Below are 24,191 nucleotides of genomic sequence, written 5' to 3'. Positions count from 1 at the left end.
TGGGAGGGTTTCAAGAAAAATTATTCTCACTCATCCAAAAACAAACTCCAGCATATTCAGTTGTCAGACACAACTGGAACTTCAAATAGGACTGGCTTCTATGGTCAGATGAAACTAAACAATTAACTTTTTAGCAGCAAACACTCAAGATGGGTTTGGTGAACACAGGGATAAAAAGTACCCCATGTGTACAATGAAATATACTGCTGTATTTTTGATGTTGTGGGCCTATATTTCTGCTGGAGGTCCTGGACATCTTGTTTAGATACATGGCATCATGGATTCTATCAAATACCAACAGATAAAAAAATCAACAAGTGACCGACTCTGTTAGAAATCTTATAATGGGCCATGTTTGGATCTTCCAACCGGACAATAATACAAACACAAACCTCAAAAACTACACAAAAATGGGTCACTGGGCACAAAACCAAGCTTCTGCTATGGCCATTCCAGTCCTCTGACCTGAACCCTGTAGAAAATGAGTGAGGTGAACTGAAGAGGAGAAGCACTGTCATGGAGCTGTGAATCTAAAGGATCTGGAGTGATTCTGGATGAAGGAATGGTCTCTGATCTCTTGTCAGGTGTTCTCTAACCTCATCAGGCATTATAGGAGAAAATGTAGAGCTGTTAAACTGGCAAATGGAGGTTTCAAAAAGTATTGAAAAAAAGGGTGAAACTAGAAACTAGACAAGAGTCTTTTGAATACCGCTGATGTGTAATGAATGTTTTACAGCTGTGGGTGGTTTGAAAGTTTGGTCGCTATGGCTTGTGAATACAGCAGAAGATCAGGTCAATACTGTGTGTATTTTTTGGTGTTTGTTTTTCCAAGTGAGTCTTCCAAATACAATACAGAATCAGAATTCTGGGAAAGTTCTTCACTATCCACAAACCCTTGGAATTATCTCTGGCAATGATAATCTAGCTAGTTGACCATGAGAGGACAGTCTGTAGCAGCACCAGGGGAAAACATAAGCCAGCTGTCAGATAAAGTATGATACTATATGTGCACATGGGCAAAAGGTCAGCCGTACCAATCTGCTGATGTTCAAGGAACAAAAACTATACTCAAACTACGTTTAAAAATCCAAACTATAACGATAAAATTGACAGGTAATAAAAATTCTTATTCACAGAACATAAATTATGTGCGCTTACTATAAAAAAAAATATTATCATCCAATGGTGTAGATGCTAATGTAATTATTATTATTTAAAAATCAAGACATGTTCCTTATTTTACTGGAAAGTTAAGTTAAAATTCAAAAATACTCATTTAGAAAATGGTGTGTGTTGTTATTTTTTTCATTTTTTTATTCTTTGATAAAAACTTGGCTCACCATCCATTTCTTAAACCAGGTGGCTTTGATATCTAGCAGAGAGATTAAGTGTATAGGCTCTAGGGATTTTTCTGAGCCGGGACTGCTCATGCCCTGTTCAGAATGCAGAGCGAGAAGAGAGAGGGTGTTCTCAATGATTTCCTCCATGTACCTGGAGCACAAGAAAAAAACTAATTTATATTCAAGCCAATCTGACACAATCAAGATATAGCATACAATATTTGGGAAATGTGTTTGAAATGTGAAAGCTCACTTCTTAGGATGTCGTATCCAAAATGTTGTCACTTCCTTCTGAAAGTCATTCATTAATTGCATCTAGAATGACCAGAAAGAAAGAAACTCATCTTTATACAAGCCAGCAAAACTTTATTCATATTTTTATCCAAGCCAGCTAAACTTTATTTATATTTATTCAGAGGAAGGAAATGTCACATACTTGTTTGAGAAGACGGGCCATATCTGGTCTGTTCGCATCAATACTTGTAGAGCCACTGGGAAAACTCAACTTATGGTAGAGGAAATGAGCCTCCAAGCTTTTCGCTGAAAAGAGATGTTGACACTTCATGAAAATGAACTGACATTCACTTATATACTGAATATTAAAAGATACTTCATACTGCTAAAATAAGCTTAAGCCATTACCTATGGTACTGTAGATATCCTTAGTCACATTTAATTATTTCTTATTTCTTTTTATTTCGTGACGTATTGTCAAGTATGGTGACCCATACTCGAAATTGGTGCTCTGCGTTTTAACCAATCCAAGTGCACACACACAGCAGTGAGTAGTGAACAAATGCACACACACACGCACACACACACACACACACACACACACCGTGAACACACACCCGGAGCAGTGGGCAGCCATGCTGCGGCGCCCGGGGAGCAATTGGGGGTTCGGTGCCTTGCTCAAGGGCACCTCAGTCGTGGTATTGAGGGTGGAGAGAGCGCTGTACATTCACTCCCCCCACCTACAATCCCTGCCGGCCGGGGACTCGAACCCGCAACCTTTCGATCTAACCATTAGGCCACGACTTCCCCTTAATGGAGAAGACGAAAACGTTTTTGCAAAAAATTGAAGGACTTTATCCTGTGAAAGCAAAGCATGTTAACAACAGTGTTATTTTAGCATTATTGTGATAATATAATACTGTGTTTTTATTAATATTCTAAATTCATTTTTATTACATTCTATTATGTTTCAGTAATTCTTTTGTGCATTTTTCATTTTGTTTTCTATATAGTTTATATTATTAATACAATTTTATTATTTTATTTTTTATACAATTACTTTTAGTTACTGGAGAACAGGAAGTTAAACTAAAAATAATATTTTTTATTTTTTAATAAGTTTTTTTATGTTTTATTTTACTTCAGTTAATTATTTTATTTCAAGTAATGATTTGTTTGTTTTTAGTTTTATTTAATTATAATAACCCTGGTTCACAATACATTTAATAAACTCCCACATACTGTGCGATTCAATACGGTTTGTGAAACAGGTCACAGCCTCCCATTTCACATGACACCTCTTCTCTGTAAACTGCTTGAAAATGCTGGCCCTTGTATTTCCACATTAAGCAGCTAAGGAAACTATTTTGCTGTTGAGGTCATGGCCAAGGTCAGTGCTTATTTAGCACTTATCTCTTACACTGAGCTCAGGATCAGGGTCAGGGAGCAGAGCAGAGAGGTTTCGACGCAGGCCAGTCCAGCTTTCACAGCTCAGGACATCAGAGGGAGGGGCATAGCACAAAGACCACAAAGCTTCCAAGCGAACCTGCAATTAAACAGATCAGGATGACTGCTTCATCTGTGAAACTATGGGAAATGGGTGTATCAGAGGAGTTTTCACCTCTCGTGGTCTACCGGGGTCAAGCTTCTTCACGATGACTTGCAGTTGTTCATGCTTGATAAATGCATAGCTCTATGTGTTGAAATCAAAGAAATCAGTTAGTGATTCAGTCTATGGTATAAATGTACAGTCATAGTATGAGAAAGGCTGAGATAACACAGTGATATGCTGATATCCAAGAAACAATAGTAGCCTCTGTAACTTATCTGAACTTATACAGCAACAACCTGGTTGAATGAAGAGTCACTGTCAGAGCAGTTGTCAGTATAATGGCTGCTTGACTGCTCATGTTGGCTCTTTCTGTCCACTTCCTCTTGCTTCAGCTGATCTTCCTCAAATTTATTGATCAATGATTCCACAACCACCATCATGGTCTGTTTCAGAGTCTGCATCATCTGTTTATACCTACAGATTTAAAAAAAAAAAGCACATATGATGTACTAAACTACCCATACTCAGAGATAACACTAAAGCAATTAAAACAGAAATCACTCCCATGAATCACTGATAATACCATAATCAAATCTGAATAAATATGAATACACTACTACTGTATCAGGTTCCACAAAAACATTAAGCAGCAAAACTTTCTTCAAATATATTATAATAATAATAATACAAAATTACTTTTTTTTTAATCAGCATATTACAATGATTTGTGAATGATCATGTGAAAATTCTGAATGCTGAAAATTCTGATTTACCATCACAGAAATAAATTACATTTTAAAAATGTATAACTGTGATATTATGTTGTATTTATTCTGAAGATGACTGGATTGTTTCATGGCTTAGAGCTTTTTATTGAAAGAATTTTGAAAATGTTTATGCAGAAAATTAATGTGAAAACAGCTGCTGCAATTGAATTTCTCTGAAAATATTCCATATCAAACTACTTTCAAAATTACATTTGTGCTGATATTTTTGCGTCATGCAATGAGAAAGCGGAAAAACACATGGTACTTTCACTTTCATCATCGCATTAAATCATTCATTTAATTTTCAAAAGATTCCTAACAATATTTACTTTCTCCATTGTATTGATTCAGATATGTTTGCATCATGCTGTGAGCAAACATCCACACTTATCATAAAAAGAAACACTTGGTAACAGGAATCATAAAAACACATACTGTGCGGACTCCCTCATCCTCTTCGTAACAGCGTGGACCAGGGTGTCCTGCACCGTCCCAATAGCATGACCGTCACCCCTGGTGAAATTCTCAGCCGCTTCTTCAATAACAGTTCCAAACTGCTCTCTACATACACCCGCAGATACTTCACAAACTCACAGCTGAAAAACAGAGGGCGGGCATGAAAGTAGATCAAACAAACAGTAATCACAATCACACTTAACATGTACTGGAAGAGAAAAGTCTCTCACTTGTGAAAGTTCTTGTCAGTTTCCTCCAAATGAAGCAAAATCTCCTCAGCACATTCCACCGACGGTGCTCCTGAGATTCTGTCTTTGACACTTTTCAGGAGCTCTCGCAGCAGGCTCTGGAGCTCTGCCTCATCCTCGCTGGAGAACTGAGACATCGCTTCTCAGGGGTGTGATCAGCTCTTCTCTACAGGGGGTCTCCTGCTTAGAAAAACAAGGTGCCAAGTAAGGTGTGTTTGACCTTTAGTAACAGTGGTAGAATGTATAGACAGTCTATGTGGTATTTATTCCCACAAAATTTAGATTCCTGGAATGATTTTGAAGGAGTTTTCATGTATTCTGGACCCTTGTTTGCTGCTTTTCCTTCAGTATCTGACCCAATCCATTACAGTTAAACAAATAATAATAATAATAATAATATCTAGCCACAAATTGTATTTGTCTGTTAAACTAATTTCAAGCATTAGAGCCATTTCCAAATCATAAGAAACATAGAATCATGTCAAGTGTGCTCAAATTTGATTGGTTTATCTATATTATACACAAGGCTAACGTTAACTAATATCCCTAAAAATATTAAACATGGATACACTAATAATAACAATCGCAGTAATGCACTACACACTAGCCAATTACTTAAATTTGAGATGTTCAGAATTCAAGTGTTGGTATTAAGCTTATAATTTCTCATTAACAAATATAGCTACAGCTATACAGATTACACATTAACAGTTACATATACAGCTCACAGTTTTAAACATTACCTGCAATAATTTCACATCATGTCCAAACAGAAGAGCTACGTCGCTTCCGTAACATTATAAATCTTTCATAATCAGTCGTTTTCACAGAGCTGTGTATAAATTAGCTTAGCATCCGTTAGCACTACCCGTTTCTATGGAAACAAGCCCAGCTGAGCTGAATGATCCGCAATAAAACACCCGCTGTTTGCAAAGATAATCTTCACGGCACAACTGTAGGAATATATCCGATGTCTAAACGTTTACGTTAGCGAATATTGCCCAAATAAATACGATAAAACCACAGAAATACGAAGAAATGTTATATCTGCATTTGTTTGATGCTGACTGGAGACGCCAGTGTTGATCACGTGACGCGAGTGTATCACGTGACTTTTAAATGTTCCGGGTTTCCTGCTTCACTTGTTTTGACCAAACCGAAGAGGAGAATCTGATGAAATAGTACTCAACTAGCTTGACTACGTTTGTTAATACGATTACTAACTAACTCGTTGAATATAAAATAGTTATTTTTCATTGGCAGCTCAGTTAGAGTAAATAATTGTACGGATTTCATCTTATAATGGCCGCTGTTGACAGCTTCCAACTTTTGTATAGAGAAATTGCCAGATCGTGCAGTTGTTATGTGGAAACGCTGGCGCTCGTGGGTGCGTGTTACACAGCCAGCAAGGCTGTGGTATTTATGAGGGACTGCTATAGCCTGATAAGGCTTCATTTTATTCCTCGTCTTGTGTCCAATAGAGATCTTAGTCAGCAGTATGGACAATGGGCTCTTATATGTGGTAGGTTTAAAAGCGAATCATGTTTGATTATCTAATTCATGCATTGAACCTTAATTTATGTTATAATACTGCAAACTGATATCTGCCAGACATAAATGTCCCTTTTTCCTTTTTTCCAATAGGTGCTTCTGAGGCAATAGCAAAAGCATATGCAGAGGAACTGGCCAGACATGGCATCTGTGTGATTCTGATCAGCAGTAACATCAGTAACTTAGCTGACACTGCCCACGTCATTTCAGACACTTATGGGGTAGAGGCCATTTTAATTGAAGCTGATTTCAGTCAGGGCCCCTCGGCTTGCAAACCTATTAAAGATGCCATCAGCGGTAAAGATATTGGATTCATTGTTAACAGTCTGGATGGGTCTCTGGACCCCTCTCAAGGCTTTATGGACCTCTCTGAATCTGTAGTGTGGGACACCATCAATAGAAATATAGTAGCTGCCACTCTTGTCACCCGTCTGGCACTGCCCAATATGGTGCACAAGGGAAAAGGAGCAGTGGTCAACATTTCTTCTGGGCGCTGCTTATGTCCAACTTCCAGAAAGGCTGCTCTTTCTGCATCTACGGTCAGATCTCTATTCCTTTCCCATTCATTAGTGTGCTGTGATGATATTTTTTTGTAGACCAATCGGAAAGTGAGCAATACCATGGTTCTCTTGACAACAACCCAACAGGATGAGTTTACCAATGTGGCATGATGACGTTTAATGTCTGACATCCTGTGTAGCCCATTTAGCCAATAAAACATTAACATTTCTTGAACTTATATTAAACACAGACCTTATTTCAGGCATTTAACCATTAAAAAAAAAAACATTTGCTTCAGCACGATGGAACCAGAAGTGCTAAAATGCTCGTTTTTTGGGGTTTTGGACTACAAAAATGTCATCCCTGCAGCATCCCTGCATACTGTATAGTGTTTTAATTTGTCTTCTGATTCTCTCGCGTTTTAAATTCCCCACAGGCTTTTCTTGATAAATTAAGTCGCTCTCTGCACTGTGAATATGGTCATCGAGGAGTCTTTGTGCAGAGTTTGCTGCCTTTTAGAGTCTCTTCTCAAGGATCTGAGGGTTACAGTCCTGCTGGCTGGCTGGTGCCAAGCCCACAAGTGTATGCCAGACATGCTCTTTCAACTCTGGGCATCTCTCACCGAACCACGGGATACTGGCCTCACACCATACAGGTAGTCAATTAGTCATTGTGGACATTTTATTTTAAATAAATAAAACAAAGTATGTGTGTATTTAGTATTGCTATGCTTTTCTTTTTCTAGTTTCGACTGGTGCAGTGCATGCCAGACTGGCTATGGATGCTGGGATCACGCGTATTCGCACGGGCCACCTGGCAGGGATGTTTCTCCTCCATGTGAAAGACCTAGTTTTTGAAATTGGTGTTGCAGAGTTTATTTTGACCAAACTTATTTAGAGTGATGAAAGCGTTGAAACTGAAAATCAACTACTCCCCTTGTCCCTTTACCCCTAATACTGAGTTCTGAGTGAAATGCCTCAGTTTTTCAGTATATTTGTTTGCACAATTATACAAGTGGTTTGAATGGTTGGAACGTGATGACAAATCTATGTTTATTTACTACTGCTTTTTTCTTTAATCCATTCTTTATGCAGTTTGCAAAGGTCAGATTCATATATTTAGAAAACAAGGTTTTGTAAATTAAGTATTTATTTTTGATTCCTTGATTCCTTTTGAAGTGTTCATCAGTAATTAATACAGTAGATCTCCATTGCACCACTGTATAGCCAGTGTTTTGTTACTGCAGTGTACCTCATTTAGTAGTTGCATCTATGAAATTATCAATAAAAAGCTCCAATGTTTATAAAAATACTTTTTTTTTTTTTTATTTAAAGATTCTGATATACCGTCTTCATTAACTGAAATGTAGTTTAATACTGCATGAAAGTGTTTGATATTCAGTGTTGTTAAATTATTTTGTAATAATCAAATAAATGTTAAATTATTTTGTAATGGATAAAAGGTCCAAGATTTATGTATGCTGTCAGCGTGATTACAGTTTATACAATCCATTGTATAAACTCCAGTCATGCTGACAGCCAGTATTATCTTTGAAAGTGTAGATAAAGTCAAATGTTGTGTCTCCAATGCCAAGAACACAATGCACTTTACTCACATAATCTCCCTCATATTAACATAAGTCAAGTCAAGTAGAGCTTTATTGTCATTCCGCTGAGTGGACATGCAGTGGAACGAAATGCCGTGTCTCACAGGACTATGGTGCTACATTATTAAACATAAATACAAACATACAACAATAGAATTAAGAAACAATTTTGAACCTACACAGTGCATTGCTAACCTACTGAAAGCTGTAGTCTAACTATATGTATAATATAATAGTTGACTATATGCATACACAATCTAAGACAAACTATACTTATAAGTACTTTACATAAATACTGTACATGATATTGTGCAAAAGAGGTATTTCAGGGTAAGTAGTGTGTACTGCAATATGATCTGTGGTGCCTGCGCAAGTAAAACATTTGTGTTTTCTTATTGATTCTTTGTAGCAGGGAGTGTTTATAAAAGTGTCTGGTGCATATAGAGAGAAAAGAGTGTGTTGCTACAGGTGGTTTTTCCAGCCCACTCAACCTGTGTGTAGCACACTCAGAATTGCACAAGTGTTTGTGGTTTTTTACCGTTTACATTTGGTGTGGTGAGTTTGGGGGTGGGGATGAGATGTTCCTGCAGGTAGGGTTGTGGATGAGGTTTCAAGAGAGGGGTGGGGTGATTGGAATTGAGGGCTCTCACAGCCTGGGGGAAAAAGCTGTTGAGCAGTCTTGTAGAACAAGCTCTGATGCTCCGGTACCGTCTTCCTGATGACAGAGCTGGCAAGAGCTGGAAGAGACTGTGGGAGAGATGGGTGGAGTCCTTCACGATACTCGCACGATTTACTGCAGCATCATGGGAGGAAAATGTCCAGGATGGAGGGGAGAGGGGAACCGATGATCTTTACGGCTGTGTTCACTGTAGGGTCTTGCGGTCAGCAGCGCTACAGTCCCCATACTAGACAGTGATGCAGCTGGTAAGCACACTCTCAATAGTCATAAAAAAGTCATAAGTAACAAATACAATTACCTTTACCATGAATAGGATGGTTTTCAGCATGAATTCTTCCAATAGTCAAAACTGAAGTAAATTATGGAGAATAAGATTATTTTAGAAATAGACAATTAAAGGTGTATCAATTTTAAATCTAAAAATTACTTTTCGCAGCTATTTACACCCAACACACAACCAGTGGCCTGAGCTTGGGGCAAGACAGACTGGTGAGCAATGTAGTATGTTTAGGAAACCTTTTTGAAAACAAATATTTTCAATATTTGGATTGGAGTAGTGCAGAGATGTAAAGATGTAAAATACAACCCGAATTCCGAAAATGTTGGGACGGTTTTTAAATTTGATTAAAATGAAAACTAAAACACTTTCAAATCACATGAGCCAATATTTTATTTACAATAGAACATAGAGAACATAACAAATGTTTAAATGAAGAAATTTTACACTTTTATCCACTAAATGAGCTCATTTCAAATTTGATGCCTGCTACAGGTCTCAAAAAAGTTGGCACGGGGGCAACAAAGGGCTGAAAAAGCAAGAAATTCTGAAAAGATTCAGCTGGGAGAACATCTAGCAACTAATTAAGTTAATTGACATCAGGTCTGTAACATGATCAGCTATAAAAGGGATGTCTTAGAGAGGCAGAGTCTTTTAGAAGTAAAGATGGGCAGAGGCTCTCCAATTTGTGAAAGTGTGTATAAAAAGATTGTGGAATACTTTAAAAACAACGTTCCTCAACGTCAAATGGCAAAGGCTTTGCAAATCTCATCATCTACAGTGCATAACATCATCAAAAGATTTAGAGAAACTGGAAAAATCTCTGTGCGTGAGGGACAAGGCCAAAGAACTTTGTTGGATGCCCGTGGTCTACGGGCCTTCAGATGACACTGCATCACTCATCGGCATGATTCTGTCATTGACATTACTAAATGGGCCCAGGAATACTTACAGAAACCACTTGCGGTAAACACAATCCGTCGTGGCATCTGCAGATGCAAACTAAAGCTCTATCATGCAAAAAGGAAGCCATATGTGAACATGGCCCAGAAGCGCCATCATGTCCTGTGGGCCAAGACTCATTTCACAAGTTCACACTTACATAGAATAAAGTTTATGCGTATTTGGCGTGCTGCCCGAGGGGAGGGCTCCGAGCTTGGAATTTTGGCCCGACCCCAGAGTAACCCCCCTACAGGTTAGGACAGGAATAGTTGTAAGTGAGGAGAAGGGGTGGCTGAGGGATGCTTGAAAACTGCCAATGAACAGAAGTAAGTCTGCTGTGTATACAGTATATATATATATATATATATATATATATATATATATATATATATACGCCTCTTATCTTGTTAACTGGGTTGATTACTGATTGTTCTCCTCTCGTGTTAATTAAGTTAATTATCTGAACGTGCTCCTCCCGAACGGTATGGGCAGCTTGCATGTTTTGGAAGGCACTATGAATGCTGAAAGGTATATAAAGGTTTTAGAGCAACATATGCTCCCCTCCAGGCGCCGTCTATTTCAGGGAAGGCCTTGTGTATTTCAGCAGGACAATGCAAAACCTATAGCTATGACAACAGCATGGCTTCATAGTAGAAGAGTCCCAGTGCTGAATTGGCCTGCTTGCAGTCCAGATCTTTCAACTATAGAGAACATTTTGCGCATCATTAAACGCAAAATACATCAAAGACGGCCACGAACTCTTCAGCTGCTGGAAACCTATATCAGGCAAGAATGGGACTAAATTCCAACACCAAAACTCCAGAAACTCATAACCTCGATGGCCAGACGTCTTCAAACTGTTTTGAAAAGAAGAGGAGATGCTACACCATGGTAAACATGCCCCAGTCCCAACTATTTTGAGGCCTATAGCAGGCATCAAATTTGAAATGAGCAATAAAATTTGAAAAATAAAATAAACATAAAAATGAAATAAAATGTCTCAGTTTAAACATTTGTTATGTTTTCTATGTTCTATTGTGAATAAAATATTGGCTCATGTGATTTGAAATTATTTTAGTTTTCATTTTATTCAAATAAAAAAAAAAAAAAAACATCCCAACATTTCCAGAATACGGGTTGTACAATATACGTAGGTATAAAACGAGCTATGTCACCTAAACTTGCATACGAAACCCATTTGAACATAAATCTTCCGATTCCAGATGTCAAGGCTGAAAACTGGTAGGAGTATACACACTGATAATGTTATAATCTTTGTTTTGTTTCAGAAGCTGCCTCTTCGATGTGAAGAGGAAGGTTAGAGAAAACCTGTTATACACATCTCCCTGGGGCCCTCACTGAGCGGGTGAAACTTCATCTCAATCTTCTTAAACTTGGTAAGCAAAGATAATTATTTATTACTAATGCCTACTTATGATATTCTCTCTTTATTTATTTCTACTACTGTTCAGAAGTTTCGATTAGGTTTTTAAATGAAAAGTCATTTATAATGTTACAAATGAATTTTTATTTTAAATCAATTCTGAAAAAAATTAAGCAGCACAACTGTTTTCAACATAGATCATTTTTCTTGAGCAGCAAATCAGCATATTATAATGATTTCTGAAAGATCATGTGAGGCGTAAGATTGTAATTAGGCTGAAAATGCATCTATGCCATTATAATTTCAAATTCTTACAATATTTCATAGTATTACTGTTTTAATGCATATTTGACCAAATAAATTCACCCTTGGTAACTATAAGACTTATTTCACTAACATGAAAGAGTCTTATTAACCCCAAACTTCTGAATGGCAAACATGGTTAAAAAAAATTTGCATATTAAAAAAGAAAATGCATATGTTCAACTTAACCTCCAGACCTATTACCTTAATTCTTTAATCCAAATAACTAATCTTAAACCCCCGTACTGATATTATGTGTAAATTCTTGTGTAAATGGGTAGTTGACAAATAAAAATCGGGCTGTGTCCTATAGTGTGACATAGCAAAAATGTAGAAAAAAAAACTTAACATACAATTAACATGAGAAAAATGTATCTTCATTCTCAGAGTTACAAATAGCACGAGAGAGGTTTATCTTCGATGTTAGAGTTTTTTTTTTTTTTTTACATTTTTCCGTCACACCATAGGATACAGTGATACGTCATCTACCCAAATGCTTCTTTTTTTTGCATTTGTCTAATTTAATATAGTTTTCCTTTACAAGTTGTATTATCGACAACACCATTTTAGAGGGGAAAAAAACTTTCACCTCCAAAAAAACCCCCCAAAAATTATATGTAATGTGGTCTGAAATGTATGTCCCAAAGTATTTATAAATTCATTCTTATGCAGAATACAAAAAAGCACCAAGCTGAGTTGAAGACTATATAGAGTATTGCTACTATCACTATCAATGTTTTGGGTTTTCAGCACAAAAACCTTGGTTCCCATGTACGTCATGGAAAAGAACCTGGTTTGTCTCCTGACTTGATGACACAAACAGTATTTTCTGAATCCATAAAAAGTGGTTGCATAAAATATGTGAAAACAAATTATGAGCATCACTGCATATAAATTGCAGCCGAACTGCTCTGTCCAATTAACGATAATGTCTTTTCTTTCAGGAATTCAATTAACTTTCAAGATGGGTGATTGGGACTTTCTCGGAAGACTGCTGGATAGAGTCCAGGCACACTCAACAGTGGTGGGAAAAATCTGGCTTACCGTCCTGTTTGTGTTTAGGATTCTAGTCCTCGGCGCTGGTGCCGAAAGAGTGTGGGGCGACGAGCAGTCGGACTTCATCTGCAACTCAGAGCAGCCGGGGTGCGAGAACGTCTGCTACGACCAGGCGTTCCCCATCTCACACATCCGCTTCTGGGTACTGCAGATCATCTCGGTGTCCACACCTACTCTGGCCTACCTGGGCCACGTCATCCACGTCATCCATGTCGAAAAGAAAGTGAGAGAGATGATGAAGAAAGAGCTTCAGAATGAGCAAATCAATCTGTTCCTCAAGAAAGGCTACAAATTTCCTAAGTACAGCAGGGACAATGGGAAGGTCAATCTTCGGGGGCGTCTCTTGAGAAGCTACATTCTGAGTTTGCATTGTAAGATACTTTTAGAGGTGGGTTTCATCTTAGGCCAGTACTACCTTTATGGCTTCACTCTTCAGGCCCAATACGTCTGTGCCCGTTTTCCGTGTCCTCACAAGGTGGACTGTTTCTTGTCGAGGCCTACTGAGAAAACCATCTTCATTTGGTTCATGCTGGTGGTGGCCTGTGTCTCTCTACTCCTAAATGTAATTGAGATCTTATATCTTTACGTCAAGAAGATCAACGAGTGTCTCAGTCGCAAAAAGGACTACACCATCACTCCCGTGACCCCCGTTGTGAACAGGAAGCACTTCAAAACTACAGATCAGGTGATTCAGAACTGGATGAACCGTGAGGTGGAGCTTCAGAGGAGGGAACATGGCAATGAGGCAACCAAGAGCGTGGCTTCAGAGAACCACAGTGTTGACATGCAAGAGGTCCATATCTGATCAGCAGGTCTCTGTACACAAAGGCTTTCACATGGTCAACTTGAGCAAACAGCCACTGATCCAAGTGACTCGTGCATGGTCGAGACCCCCTAACTTCAAGCACACTATGACTCTCTCTCTGTTTAACAAATCAATAATGTATTGCTGAAAATTCTTATCTCTTTTTTTTATTTTTATTATTTAAGTCTGAAATTGTACTCTGTAGAAAGGTTCAATAAAAGTAAATCTTCAAATTGTGTCATGTAAACTGTTTTTGCCATTGTTTTTTTTTTATGCTCAGTTTCTGTGTTTAGGGAAAAAAGTATTTTAAGGCAAAAAAAAAAGGGCTGCATTTTTTGATCAACAACAGTTCTATAAATAAAATAAGTCAGTTTTCTATTTTTATATATTTTAAAATGCAATTTATTCTTGAATATTTAGTAGCCATTACGCTAGTCTTCAGTGTCACATGATCCTTCAGAAATCTTTCTAATATGCTGCTTTGGTGCTCAAAAAACATTTCTGATTACTATCGATGTTGAAAACAGTTGTGCTGCTTAATATTTTTGTGGAAATTGTGATTTTTTCAGGATTCTGTGATAAATAGAAAATTCAAAAGAACAGCATTTATTTGAAATATATATTTTTTGTAACATGTCTTTAGTGTAACTTTTGATCAATTCAATGCATCCTTGCGGAATAAAAGTATTAAAGTACTTTAAAATATATATACATAACGAATAGATACTTTTTAAATTAGAATACAGTATAATATTAATAAAATAAAAAATAAATAAACTTGAAAATAAAATATTAGTTGTGTGGGTTAGAGACTTAAGTATTACATATTATTGTTCAAGCCATTCAATCATTAATGTGGCACTCCTGTGTACTTGCATTCAAGATCTTGTTTTTTTACCGTTGGACAAGGTGACAGCAGGCCACTTTCAGCTATTACGCAATCTTAGAAAAGCCCAAAAATCAAGGTTCAACTATTCTCAGCTTTCACTTCGTATGCGGCTTAGATTCTAATAGGAAGAGGTACAACTCACTAAACGTAAGTGTGAAATCAATATTACATTGTTTGTATATTTTTGTTCAAGTACACATTGTTTTATGTAGCATATACAAAAGCTGTTTGCCTTGTGGTGTAAAAAGACATAATTTAAGAATTAATTAAATAAAAAGAATCCGACTAATCCGGCTAAGTGCTTAATTACTAATATCTAATTAAGTAATTGTTCTTTACCTTAAAAACATTGCATGTTTTAAAACAGTAAATGCGATTTTAACATACATTTACTGTAAATCAATTTTTAAGTATTTTAGATTTACCAGTAGCCACAGATGTTTAGTCAGTGAATACGATTCTGAAATAGTTAAGTTATTTCCCTGTGATCCAGTAACAACCTCTGTAAATTCAATTTGTTATACGTTTAGTTAGATTTTTTCCTGCACCATATGTTAATGTATTACAATCACTAATGCATTTTATATAGTTTCATAAAATATATACTGTATTAATTTATTAATAACACCACTTAAAGTTTTTTAAATTCATTTATTAAATGTATTAATTAAAACCTCTTTTACCTGTATAACATTTTTTTAATGTTTAGCTTTTCTTTATGGGCACTGAACTTGTTGGAGTTATTAATTATTAAGTATATTAATCTATTAAGAGTATACCATTAATGAAGACCATCATTTAAAGGCTTATTGATTAAGTTAGACCTAAAGTGGACTTTGTATTTCATCTTCCTTTTCTTTCTTATGTTTTTTTTTTTATATAGGAAAGTCTGAGCATCAGCAAACATGGGAGACTGGGGATTTCTCTCTGCGTTATTAGACAAAGTACAGTCTCACTCCACCGTCATCGGCAAGATATGGATGAGCGTCCTTTTCATCTTCAGGATCCTGGTGCTGGGAGCAGCGGCAGAGAGCGTTTGGGGTGATGAACAGTCTAATTTGGTTTGCAACACGATGCAACCCGGTTGCGAGAACGTGTGCTACGATTGGCAATTCCCCATTTCTCATATCCGCTTCTGGGTCTTGCAGATCATATTTGTATCCACTCCAACTTTGGTGTACCTGGGCCATGCGGTGCAGGTGATTCACCAAGAGAACAAACTCAGGGAGAAGATACAAAGTCTTGGCGAAGGCCACAAGTTGAAGGCCCCCAAATACACAGATGAAAGTGGCCACATCAAAATTAAAGGAAACCTGCTCGGCAGCTATCTAACCCAGTTGTTTTTTAAAATCATCTTGGAGATTGCGTTCATTGTTGGACAGTATTATTTATACGGCTTTATAATGATCGCCAAGTTTTCATGTTCCCAATCCCCTTGCCCTTACACTGTAGAATGTTTCATGTCCCGACCAACAGAGAAGACCATCTTCATCATCTTTATGCTAGTGGTAGCCTGTGTGTCTCTGGTACTGAATGTCATAGAGGTGTTTTACCTGCTGTGCACCAGGGTCGGATGCCGGAGCAGCAAGAGACGGAAACATAATATCACTTCGGCTAAAACCCCCACAAGTTTGCCATCATCCTGGATGACCTCTGAGGACGCGGTGAAGCAAAACAAAAGGAACAAGCAGTATGAAAGCGGACAGAGTCTTGGAGGAAGCCTGGATGAGGCAAAAGAAGAAAAACAATTGATGGAAGACCATTAGATGTAGACTTTATCTCAGAAATTTCCTCAAACTGCCAAGTTTTTAGAGAAACATATCTACAATTTCCGTAGCCCTTAACTTATGGTCCAGTATTTACACACTTGAAAAAGAAAGTATTGGTATCATACTCCTCAAACGAAGTGTGTTATTTAATTATTTTATGATCATTTTGTACACAATACAAGTTTGACTTTTAATTGGAGAGTTTTGATATAAATACTTACTGTTATATGATTGTATATATTGTGTGTACATATATGTATTAAGATGTACTGTCTGCATGTCTTGTTTGTGTGATGTAATTTTATTTGGCCATATTTTCCATTACAATGAAATAAATGTATAATTATGTGCATTCTGAATGTAAACTGGTGTCAGTGATATTCAGAGAGCATAATGACAATATCCTTCTTTGAAATAAAACTTTTAAAATCAACAGACGTTTCTTTTTTATCTTCTCTGTTTAAAAACCTTGTGATGGGAAATAACAATATTTAAGAATGAATTAATCATAATTATATAATTAGAATAATAATTAAAGATTGCTTACATCTAATAACTGTCTTAGTAATTGCTCTTTACCTTAAAGACATAGTATGTTTTAGCATTTCTACAAATTCAAACAATGAATGCAGTGCTGGTGCTTTTATTTAAGAATCATGTGTACAATCATATATAAATGCACATAAAAGGCATTTTTTGAGTTCTTCTCTTTGTATTGCACTGCAAGTTGCATTATCTTTATGTTGGTATATGCTGTTCTCACATATCTCAAATAAGTCCATATTGCTGATTTTTATCACTGTTCTTTTTACTGATTCCAGCATAGAATAACCACAGCTCAGAAGATTAATACCCTAAAGCACTAAAACTCAAGGATTCATTATGTTATAAAAGCTCCTTCTCTTGTAAATGCCAAGGGAATATTTATTCTCTTGATGAAACATTAAAAACAGAACGGTTTTTACTTCACAGTTTTCATTGTGTTCAGAAATTTCAGTAATGTTATGAATCACAATGATTACAAATCAAGCTCTTGTGAATGAACTGCACTTGTATATTTATCTATTTATACGCATGAGTACGTGAGAATACAAAGGTACAGGGATCTTGTCTCACATGCACGTATCTCTCTTAGATTCTCTAACATGATTAATAATTAACTTTGAGCTCAATTTTATCCTGTTATCCCAAATATGGCCATGGAACTTTAATCCAACGTCAAAAGGAAGGTGGCAGCCAAAAAAAAAAAAAAAAAAAAGGACATTGTGAAATCCAGTGCACTGAAGTTCAATCTTTACACCGGACACATGCCGTTTAAACATTGAGCAACACAGTCAATCAGCCCCACACTGAGAGTTGTCACAGGTAAAAATATACGTTTTACATATTTGAAATTCTTCTGTGTTTCTTTTTATATGTGACATTGTGTATTGTTTATCAAACAGGTACCAAAACTGATTATAATCGAATCATGTTAAATTGTACTTATATATAGACGGATTTCGGTGATTGCTGAATGTTAACCATTCACTCTTTCAAACTGAATGCTAGACTGAAAAAGTCAAATAGTTAAAACATTGTCTATTTTGAGGGCTGATGTTGAAACATCTGCTTGTTAATTAGTTGCATATTCTTTTCTTTTAAATGTAATTACTTTAATGCCTAGAATTGTTTATTGTCAAAGATCCCTTAAGGATAAATATAGACAGCAATCAATGCTGTGTTTTGGTTTTGTCAACTGAATGCAACTCATAATTTCTTTCTAAGTAAATGCTTTGATGTTCAATTCAAATTCATATTTTGTTTGCATAATGTGATTTAAGATTTTAACAAAGCACCTTGAACGCTCTTATGTTCTGAACATCAGATTGTTGTCACAGTCCACAAAAGTACTCTGGTTAAGGTTTTTTTTTTTTTTTGTATACATAATTATCTAATTATTCTCTGATAATCTTGCCCTCATACCGAAATTGCGTGAGGCATGTGTAGATTCAAAGATATTTCTGAGTTTATGACATAATTGATTGCAATCAGCAAACATTGGTCATTGAATAATCACTAAAATTTCACCTATGGAAAATAGCAGTGTTGAGAAAAAAATTATATATATAAAAAAAGAAACTTGTTTCTAAGCACAACATTCATTTATTTTTACAGCTACATGTATTGTATGAATCTGAAGTGTTATTTCATGCATTATTTGAACATTATCATTTAATAATGAAATATATGAGATATATTGCACAAGTTTTTGTTTTTTTTCCCTCCTTTTTGGAGTTGAGTAATACGTAAACTGAAAAATTATAGCACACTGCAAAATATGTATTTCTTTCTTAGTATTTTTGTCTTGTTTTCCATTACAAATATCTAAAAATTCTTAAATCAATATATATTACTTTATTTGTTTTAAAATGAATAAAAATTCAAATATCAAAAAAGAGTTTATGCTCAAAACAAGAAAAAAAATGTAAATGGGTTAAGAATTTTTTATTTTTGCTTACCCCGTTGACGTTAATTATTTTCTTCTTTTAAGCATAAACTCACTTAATTTTATTTTCTAGAATATAAGACTTAATATCTTAAGTCATTTTGCTTTTCTTGTTTAAATTTAAGAAAGTTTAGATATTTGTACTGGAAAACAAGACAAACATACTGAATAAGAAATTCATTTGCACGGCATATGGGGTTTGATGGTGAATAAATAATAAATCCATTTTTAGCTCAAATTGATTTTTAAAAAGATCAAAACCCAGCCACTGAAAATTCTGTCTTTCTCCCCTAGTTTTCCAGGCAGAGAAGATACTAAAAGCACAAGCATGGGAGAGTGGGGCTTTCTCTCCAAGCTGCTGGACAAAGTGCAGTCTCACTCCACGGTCATTGGGAAGGTGTGGCTCACTGTCCTCTTTGTCTTCAGGATAATGGTTCTCGGAGCCGGGGCTGAAAAGGTGTGGAGCGACGAACAATCAAAAATGATCTGCAACACTAAGCAACCTGGTTGTACGAACGTGTGTTACGATCACACCTTTCCAATCTCCCACGTTCGCTTCTGGGTACTTCAGATCATCTTTGTGTCCACGCCAACGCTTCTATACTTTGGCCACGTCCTGCATGTCCTCCACAAAGAAAAGAAACTGAAACAGCAGATTGAAAGCCATGAGGAAAAGCAAGGTCTCAAACGTAACAAATACACAGACGATCATGGCAAAGTTATAATCAAGGGCCAATTGTTAGGCAGTTACCTAGCCAGCCTGTTTGCTAAGATCTTGCTTGAGTCTGCGTTTATCGTAGGCCAGTATTATATTTACGGTTTCATAATGATCCCTAAGATAGAATGCTCCCAATCTCCTTGCCCTCATACGGTTGAGTGTTACATGTCTCGTCCCACTGAGAAAACCATCTTTATCATCTTCATGCTGGTGGTGTCATGTATCTCTCTGCTTCTGAACGTGATTGAGATGTTCTACCTGATATGCCGCAGGTCAAAGAGACATCGTGGCACACAGATGAGCACGTTCTCGCAAGGTTTAAACGGATCCAAGATGTACATTACAGGAACTTCAAACTCTACCTAAACTTATGGCTAAAAAGATCATGTTTGATGTTGTAAGCTTATCCTGATCTGGGTATTCAAATTCATTGTGATCATTTTGTTTTGCTGTGAAAAGATTATATGTATTTTGAACAAAGTTTGCACCAGAATGAATGTTGATGAACATCTGCATGGTGCCGCAGGGAATTTCAGGTAATTTTATATGGACTTTATTTAACCTTTATAAAGGTAATGTCTTGTCACATGACTTATCATTTAGCTCTTCTTATAAATTTTTATGATGCTCTAATAGTTTTACAGTAGAATTGTAATAAAACACTTAGACAAGAGTTCATTATGTAACACTACATATTTTCATATTTTCCTAAATACATTCTTCTCTCTCTGTTTGGTTAAAGCAAACCACATGTAACCATATAAGAGCAGTGTTAGTAAATGACATTATTTGTTTCATAAAAGCATTTTATGACGTACACATTGTGCTTTAATCATGAACAGTTTTTATTAGTTAATGTGTTAAAAACCTTTGTAAATAATGTTACTATACTTTTTCTTGTTAAGGTATATTAAAGTATTGCTCAGCTAATGATGTGCGGGGTAGACATATAGGCATATTTCAAGAATTGTTAGTTTCATTCATTTCTGTAAAGAATTAAAGGAGCATCCAAACATATCAATTGCATCATTTACTAACCTCATGTTGTTCCAAAACTCCCCAAACTACGATCATAAGGTATCATCGAAGTACTTCACACATCTTATGTGCTGTTGGAATCTAATTTGTTCTATTTGAATATGCGCATATTTTAAGGTTTTAACTCACAAATATTCGAATATGAGTAAATATTCAAATATCAGTAAAGCCAACGCTGTCAGGTGTCTTGTTACTTGCCTAATATTTCCCTTGGTGGTCTATGGAAGAAAAAAAACCATATTAATGTTTCTTGCTTTCTTTTTTTTTTTTTTTTGGAGAACTATTCCTTGATGGGAATACTTGAAGCACAAAAATTATCAATAAAATGCACGGTAACTATGAAAACACCTTAAAGTATAAGTTTTTTTTTAACATTTATTTTAAAAATATTTTTAATTGAAAAAAATATCATATAATATATATAATATAAAAACTTTAAAATGTTTAAAAGAGAAAAATTAATACTTTTTTTCTTTGTTTTCTAGACACAACATTAACAGTTATTCACGGCTATAAATATTGTATTGATCTGTCTGAAGTGTTATTTTATGCATTGAAAATGCAGTGGTGTCTGAGTTTGCTGAGTTTTAAATAATTTGTAATCCTCATCCGCCCTCCTGTGGTGAAAAGATATACCAGCAATGCAAATCTCCCAGACTTTTCCTGATTAATATAGGACAATGTTTAGAAACGTCTAACCATTTCTCTTGCACCTTATAAACAACACGCTTGGTTGATGTTATTATGTGTATTTATATTTGCACACATGACATGTTCACATCACAGTACAAAATCTGTCACTGGGTGGCCTAGCTTATAAATGGTTTTCTGCAGCATTTAGGTACTGAAACGTACCATTTAGGCACTAATGTGAAGATTTAACACTCTTTATGGATAAATATGGTAGAATATGGAATTATATACCATAATAGGGTATAAAAAGGTGTAGCTTACCTTTTGAAAAGGTATCACCCTGCTGTTACAGTGGGACTGAAGACATCCAGGGGTCTTTGAAAAGTAATAAAGTCTCTCAGAATGTGTGGAGATGGGTTTATAATAACAGCTACAACCCCTGATATTATAGTTATCAACTTATGCATCATTTTTAAAGTAGTTGTAAACACTAGCTAAAATTGGATTAGAGAAAATGCATCATTTGTTTCATTAAACCGACAGAAAAGTGTTTTATTAAACAAGTACAAAGTGCTGACATTGCAAAGTTAGTAGATACAGGGAACTATGTAATCATTCAGCAAAATGTCTCAGTGGGGGTTAATTTCTGCATCTCGGCCACTGCTGGTGTCCTCCTCTTGTGTTTGCCTCTACGACCCATCAGATAGAATATCTCGCCTAGATTTAAAGCTAGAGACACACATGCCACAGTGAGCATGAAGACAATGAAGACGCTCTTTTCAGTTGGGCGGGATGTAAAACAGTGCAGACCGATTGCAGGGCATGGATCTACCTTACATTCTAGCTGTGTGGGCATCCAAAGGCCGATTAAATAGTACTGGGCTACAATGAATCCTGCTTCAAACAAAATGGTCACAATGAGACTCAACATATAGCAACCAAGCAGGTTCCCTTTGTAATAAATCTTCCCGTTGTCATCAGTGTATTTGGGCAGTTTTACCCCCCGTTTCTCTGCCTGGTTTTGTAAATGCTGCCTCAGTTTGTTTTCCTTGTGGATGACGTGCAGAACGTAGCCGAGGTAGACCAGACTTGGCGTGGCCACAAAGATGATTTGGAGCACCCAGAACCGCATGTGGGAAATGGGGAAGACGTGGTCATAGCACGCGTTCAAGCAACCAGGTGTTTTGATGTTGCAGACCATACTGGACTGTTCATCACCCCAGACTTTATCCAGTCCAGCTCCAAGAACCATTATTCTGAAGATCAGAAGAACTGTCAGCCACACTTTCCCAATATTGGTAGAGTGAGACTGCACTTTGTCTAAAAGCTTGGAGAGGAACCCCCAGTCGCCCATGCTGACCTGGAAACGAGAAGACTTTTGATGAAAACTATATCATGGGAGAACAGGAGTTACATGAATATTAAGAATTATTCAAATGGAAAATAAAAATAAATATTTAAAAAAAATCAAACATTACAAAATTAAAACATTTACATATATAAATATCATTAATTTATATACAGTATACTGCCATTCAAAAATTTGGGATTAGTAAAGCTTTTAATACTTTTTAAAGAAGTCTCTGATGCTCTTCAAGACTGCATTTATTTAATCAGAAATGCAGAAAAAATACTCTAATATTGTGAATAATGGTTTTCTATTATAATCTACATTCAAATGTAATTTATTTAAAAAAGTTAAATTTTCATCAGTCATTATTCTAGTCCAGTGTTACACGATCCTTCAGAAATCATTCTAATATGCTGATTTATTATCAATGCTGGAAACAGTTGTCCTGCTTATTATTAATATTGGGCTGTGATACTTTTTCAGGATTTGATGAATAAAACATTAAAAAGCACAGCTTTAAAATATAAATATTCTGTAACAATATATACCTCCTTTCAAAAGTATAGAGACAGACAATTTTTTTCTTTCTTTTTTTTAAAGAAATTTATATCTTAATTTTGCAAAGATGGGTTGCATTTATATGTGTGTGTGTGTGTGTGTGTGTCTATATATATATATATATATATATATTAGTATCTTAATTTAATCTGCAAAGATATATATACAGTTTTTTTGTTGTTAATTTCATACGCATTAAAATGTAAAATTGAGGTAAGAGTAAAAGCAAATGAGCAAATGTATGGGTTTTACTAGTAATACACAAAACATTGTTCAACATCATCATAATTAAAATATTTGGCATATATCAGCTAAATGAAAATTGTTGAGTCATAAAAAAATTATTCCAATACTCAAACAAAATAGTTTAAGTAATTCAATATTTAAGGTTAACCTACCTTTCATATGATGACAGGTCCAGTGATACTAGTTCTTTATTTGTGTGCAGGTGAAAAGATGATATCAGAGCTTTCAGTCTTTCAAGATCTGACCTTCAACAAGTTTGTAATTTTTATAAGTGTAGCTTTCATTTAGTGTCCACCCACAAAAAAAAAAAAATTAGTATTTTACTTCAGGTCATTGAGCACGTACTCACACCCAGTCCAAAATCACCCAGATTTACATCACACCACCCTTTACATTGTCCAGCTTTGACTCAAAATGTTGCAATACATGAAACCAAGAAATGTTAAAAGTCACCTCCCACATGATCACAAGAATATGTGATGAATCACTTTCCATAGACAGTGCTTTTCAAAAACACATACTCAATGTTAAAGGGAAAGACAGTTTGAATTTTGCAAATTCAGTTAGTAAAAATATTTTATGTAATCCAAAGCATTCAAGATGCAGTCCAAGCCCATGATCATTACAATATGTTATTGCTGGTTTTGCTTTGTACAGTTATAGGTTCATACAATTGCACTGTTTAAAAAATACGCAGATGTGATATTTCTGTAGTATTAATTGTAATATAAATGTCTGACTGTGATACAAAATTAAAGAAATTATTTGGATAAACGCATTCACCAAATGAATAAATTAAA

General features: G+C 35.8%; 5 protein-coding genes and 1 pseudogene across 6 annotated transcripts in view; 4 read left to right on the top strand and 2 right to left on the bottom strand.

Moving 5' to 3' along the window:
• LOC306880387 (protein broad-minded-like) overlaps positions 1 to 5,687 on the bottom strand; it is a 32,824-nt pseudogene extending 27,137 nt beyond the window's left edge. Inside the window, exons 1-11 of the transcript XR_013785890.1 lie at positions 5,341 to 5,687; positions 4,580 to 4,777; positions 4,329 to 4,489; positions 3,423 to 3,600; positions 3,196 to 3,267; positions 2,995 to 3,120; positions 1,867 to 1,880; positions 1,777 to 1,834; positions 1,594 to 1,655; positions 1,341 to 1,491; positions 1,035 to 1,038 (exon numbers count right to left, since the gene is read on the bottom strand). The product of XR_013785890.1 is annotated as a protein broad-minded-like (transcript). The remainder of the gene's footprint in view (positions 1 to 1,034; positions 1,039 to 1,340; positions 1,492 to 1,593; positions 1,656 to 1,776; positions 1,835 to 1,866; positions 1,881 to 2,994; positions 3,121 to 3,195; positions 3,268 to 3,422; positions 3,601 to 4,328; positions 4,490 to 4,579; positions 4,778 to 5,340) is intronic.
• A 20-nt stretch (positions 5,688 to 5,707) lies between these two features.
• On the top strand, positions 5,708 to 8,104 carry LOC306880228 (inactive hydroxysteroid dehydrogenase-like protein 1). The gene is made up of 4 exons (XM_079433605.1): positions 5,708 to 6,119; positions 6,242 to 6,687; positions 7,086 to 7,304; positions 7,395 to 8,104. Exons 1-4 carry the CDS (start codon positions 5,900 to 5,902, stop codon positions 7,488 to 7,490), a joined length of 981 nt encoding a protein of 326 aa, XP_079289731.1. The 5' UTR covers positions 5,708 to 5,899; the 3' UTR covers positions 7,491 to 8,104.
• A 4,700-nt stretch (positions 8,105 to 12,804) lies between these two features.
• On the top strand, positions 12,805 to 13,701 carry gja11 (gap junction protein, alpha 11; the record flags this gene model as incomplete). Its single annotated transcript, XM_079433606.1, has 1 exon — positions 12,805 to 13,701. The coding sequence occupies one exon, from the start codon at positions 12,805 to 12,807 to the stop codon at positions 13,699 to 13,701; it is 897 nt and encodes a 298-aa protein (XP_079289732.1).
• A 958-nt stretch (positions 13,702 to 14,659) lies between these two features.
• On the top strand, positions 14,660 to 16,792 carry LOC306880230 (gap junction Cx32.2 protein-like). The gene is made up of 2 exons (XM_079433607.1): positions 14,660 to 14,737; positions 15,474 to 16,792. The coding sequence occupies exon 2, from the start codon at positions 15,496 to 15,498 to the stop codon at positions 16,354 to 16,356; it is 861 nt and encodes a 286-aa protein (XP_079289733.1). The 5' UTR covers positions 14,660 to 14,737; positions 15,474 to 15,495; the 3' UTR covers positions 16,357 to 16,792.
• An 865-nt stretch (positions 16,793 to 17,657) lies between these two features.
• gja12.1 (gap junction protein, alpha 12.1) lies at positions 17,658 to 20,569 on the top strand. Its single transcript, XM_079433610.1, has 2 exons — positions 17,658 to 17,724; positions 19,142 to 20,569. Exon 2 carries the CDS (start codon positions 19,176 to 19,178, stop codon positions 19,929 to 19,931), a length of 756 nt encoding a protein of 251 aa, XP_079289736.1. The 5' UTR covers positions 17,658 to 17,724; positions 19,142 to 19,175; the 3' UTR covers positions 19,932 to 20,569.
• A 1,283-nt stretch (positions 20,570 to 21,852) lies between these two features.
• Positions 21,853 to 22,590, bottom strand: LOC306880145 (gap junction Cx32.2 protein-like; the record flags this gene model as incomplete). The annotated part of the gene is made up of 1 exon (XM_079433475.1): positions 21,853 to 22,590. The coding sequence occupies one exon, from the start codon at positions 22,588 to 22,590 to the stop codon at positions 21,853 to 21,855; it is 738 nt and encodes a 245-aa protein (XP_079289601.1).
• Positions 22,591 to 24,191: the final 1,601 nt, after the last annotated feature.

This window comes from Barbus barbus (assembly GCF_936440315.1).
Source record: "Barbus barbus genome assembly, chromosome: 14".
Lineage (NCBI taxonomy): Eukaryota > Metazoa > Chordata > Actinopteri > Cypriniformes > Cyprinidae > Barbus > Barbus barbus.
Note: the sequence above shows the minus strand (reverse complement) of the source record. Positions and strands in the feature narration are given on the sequence as shown.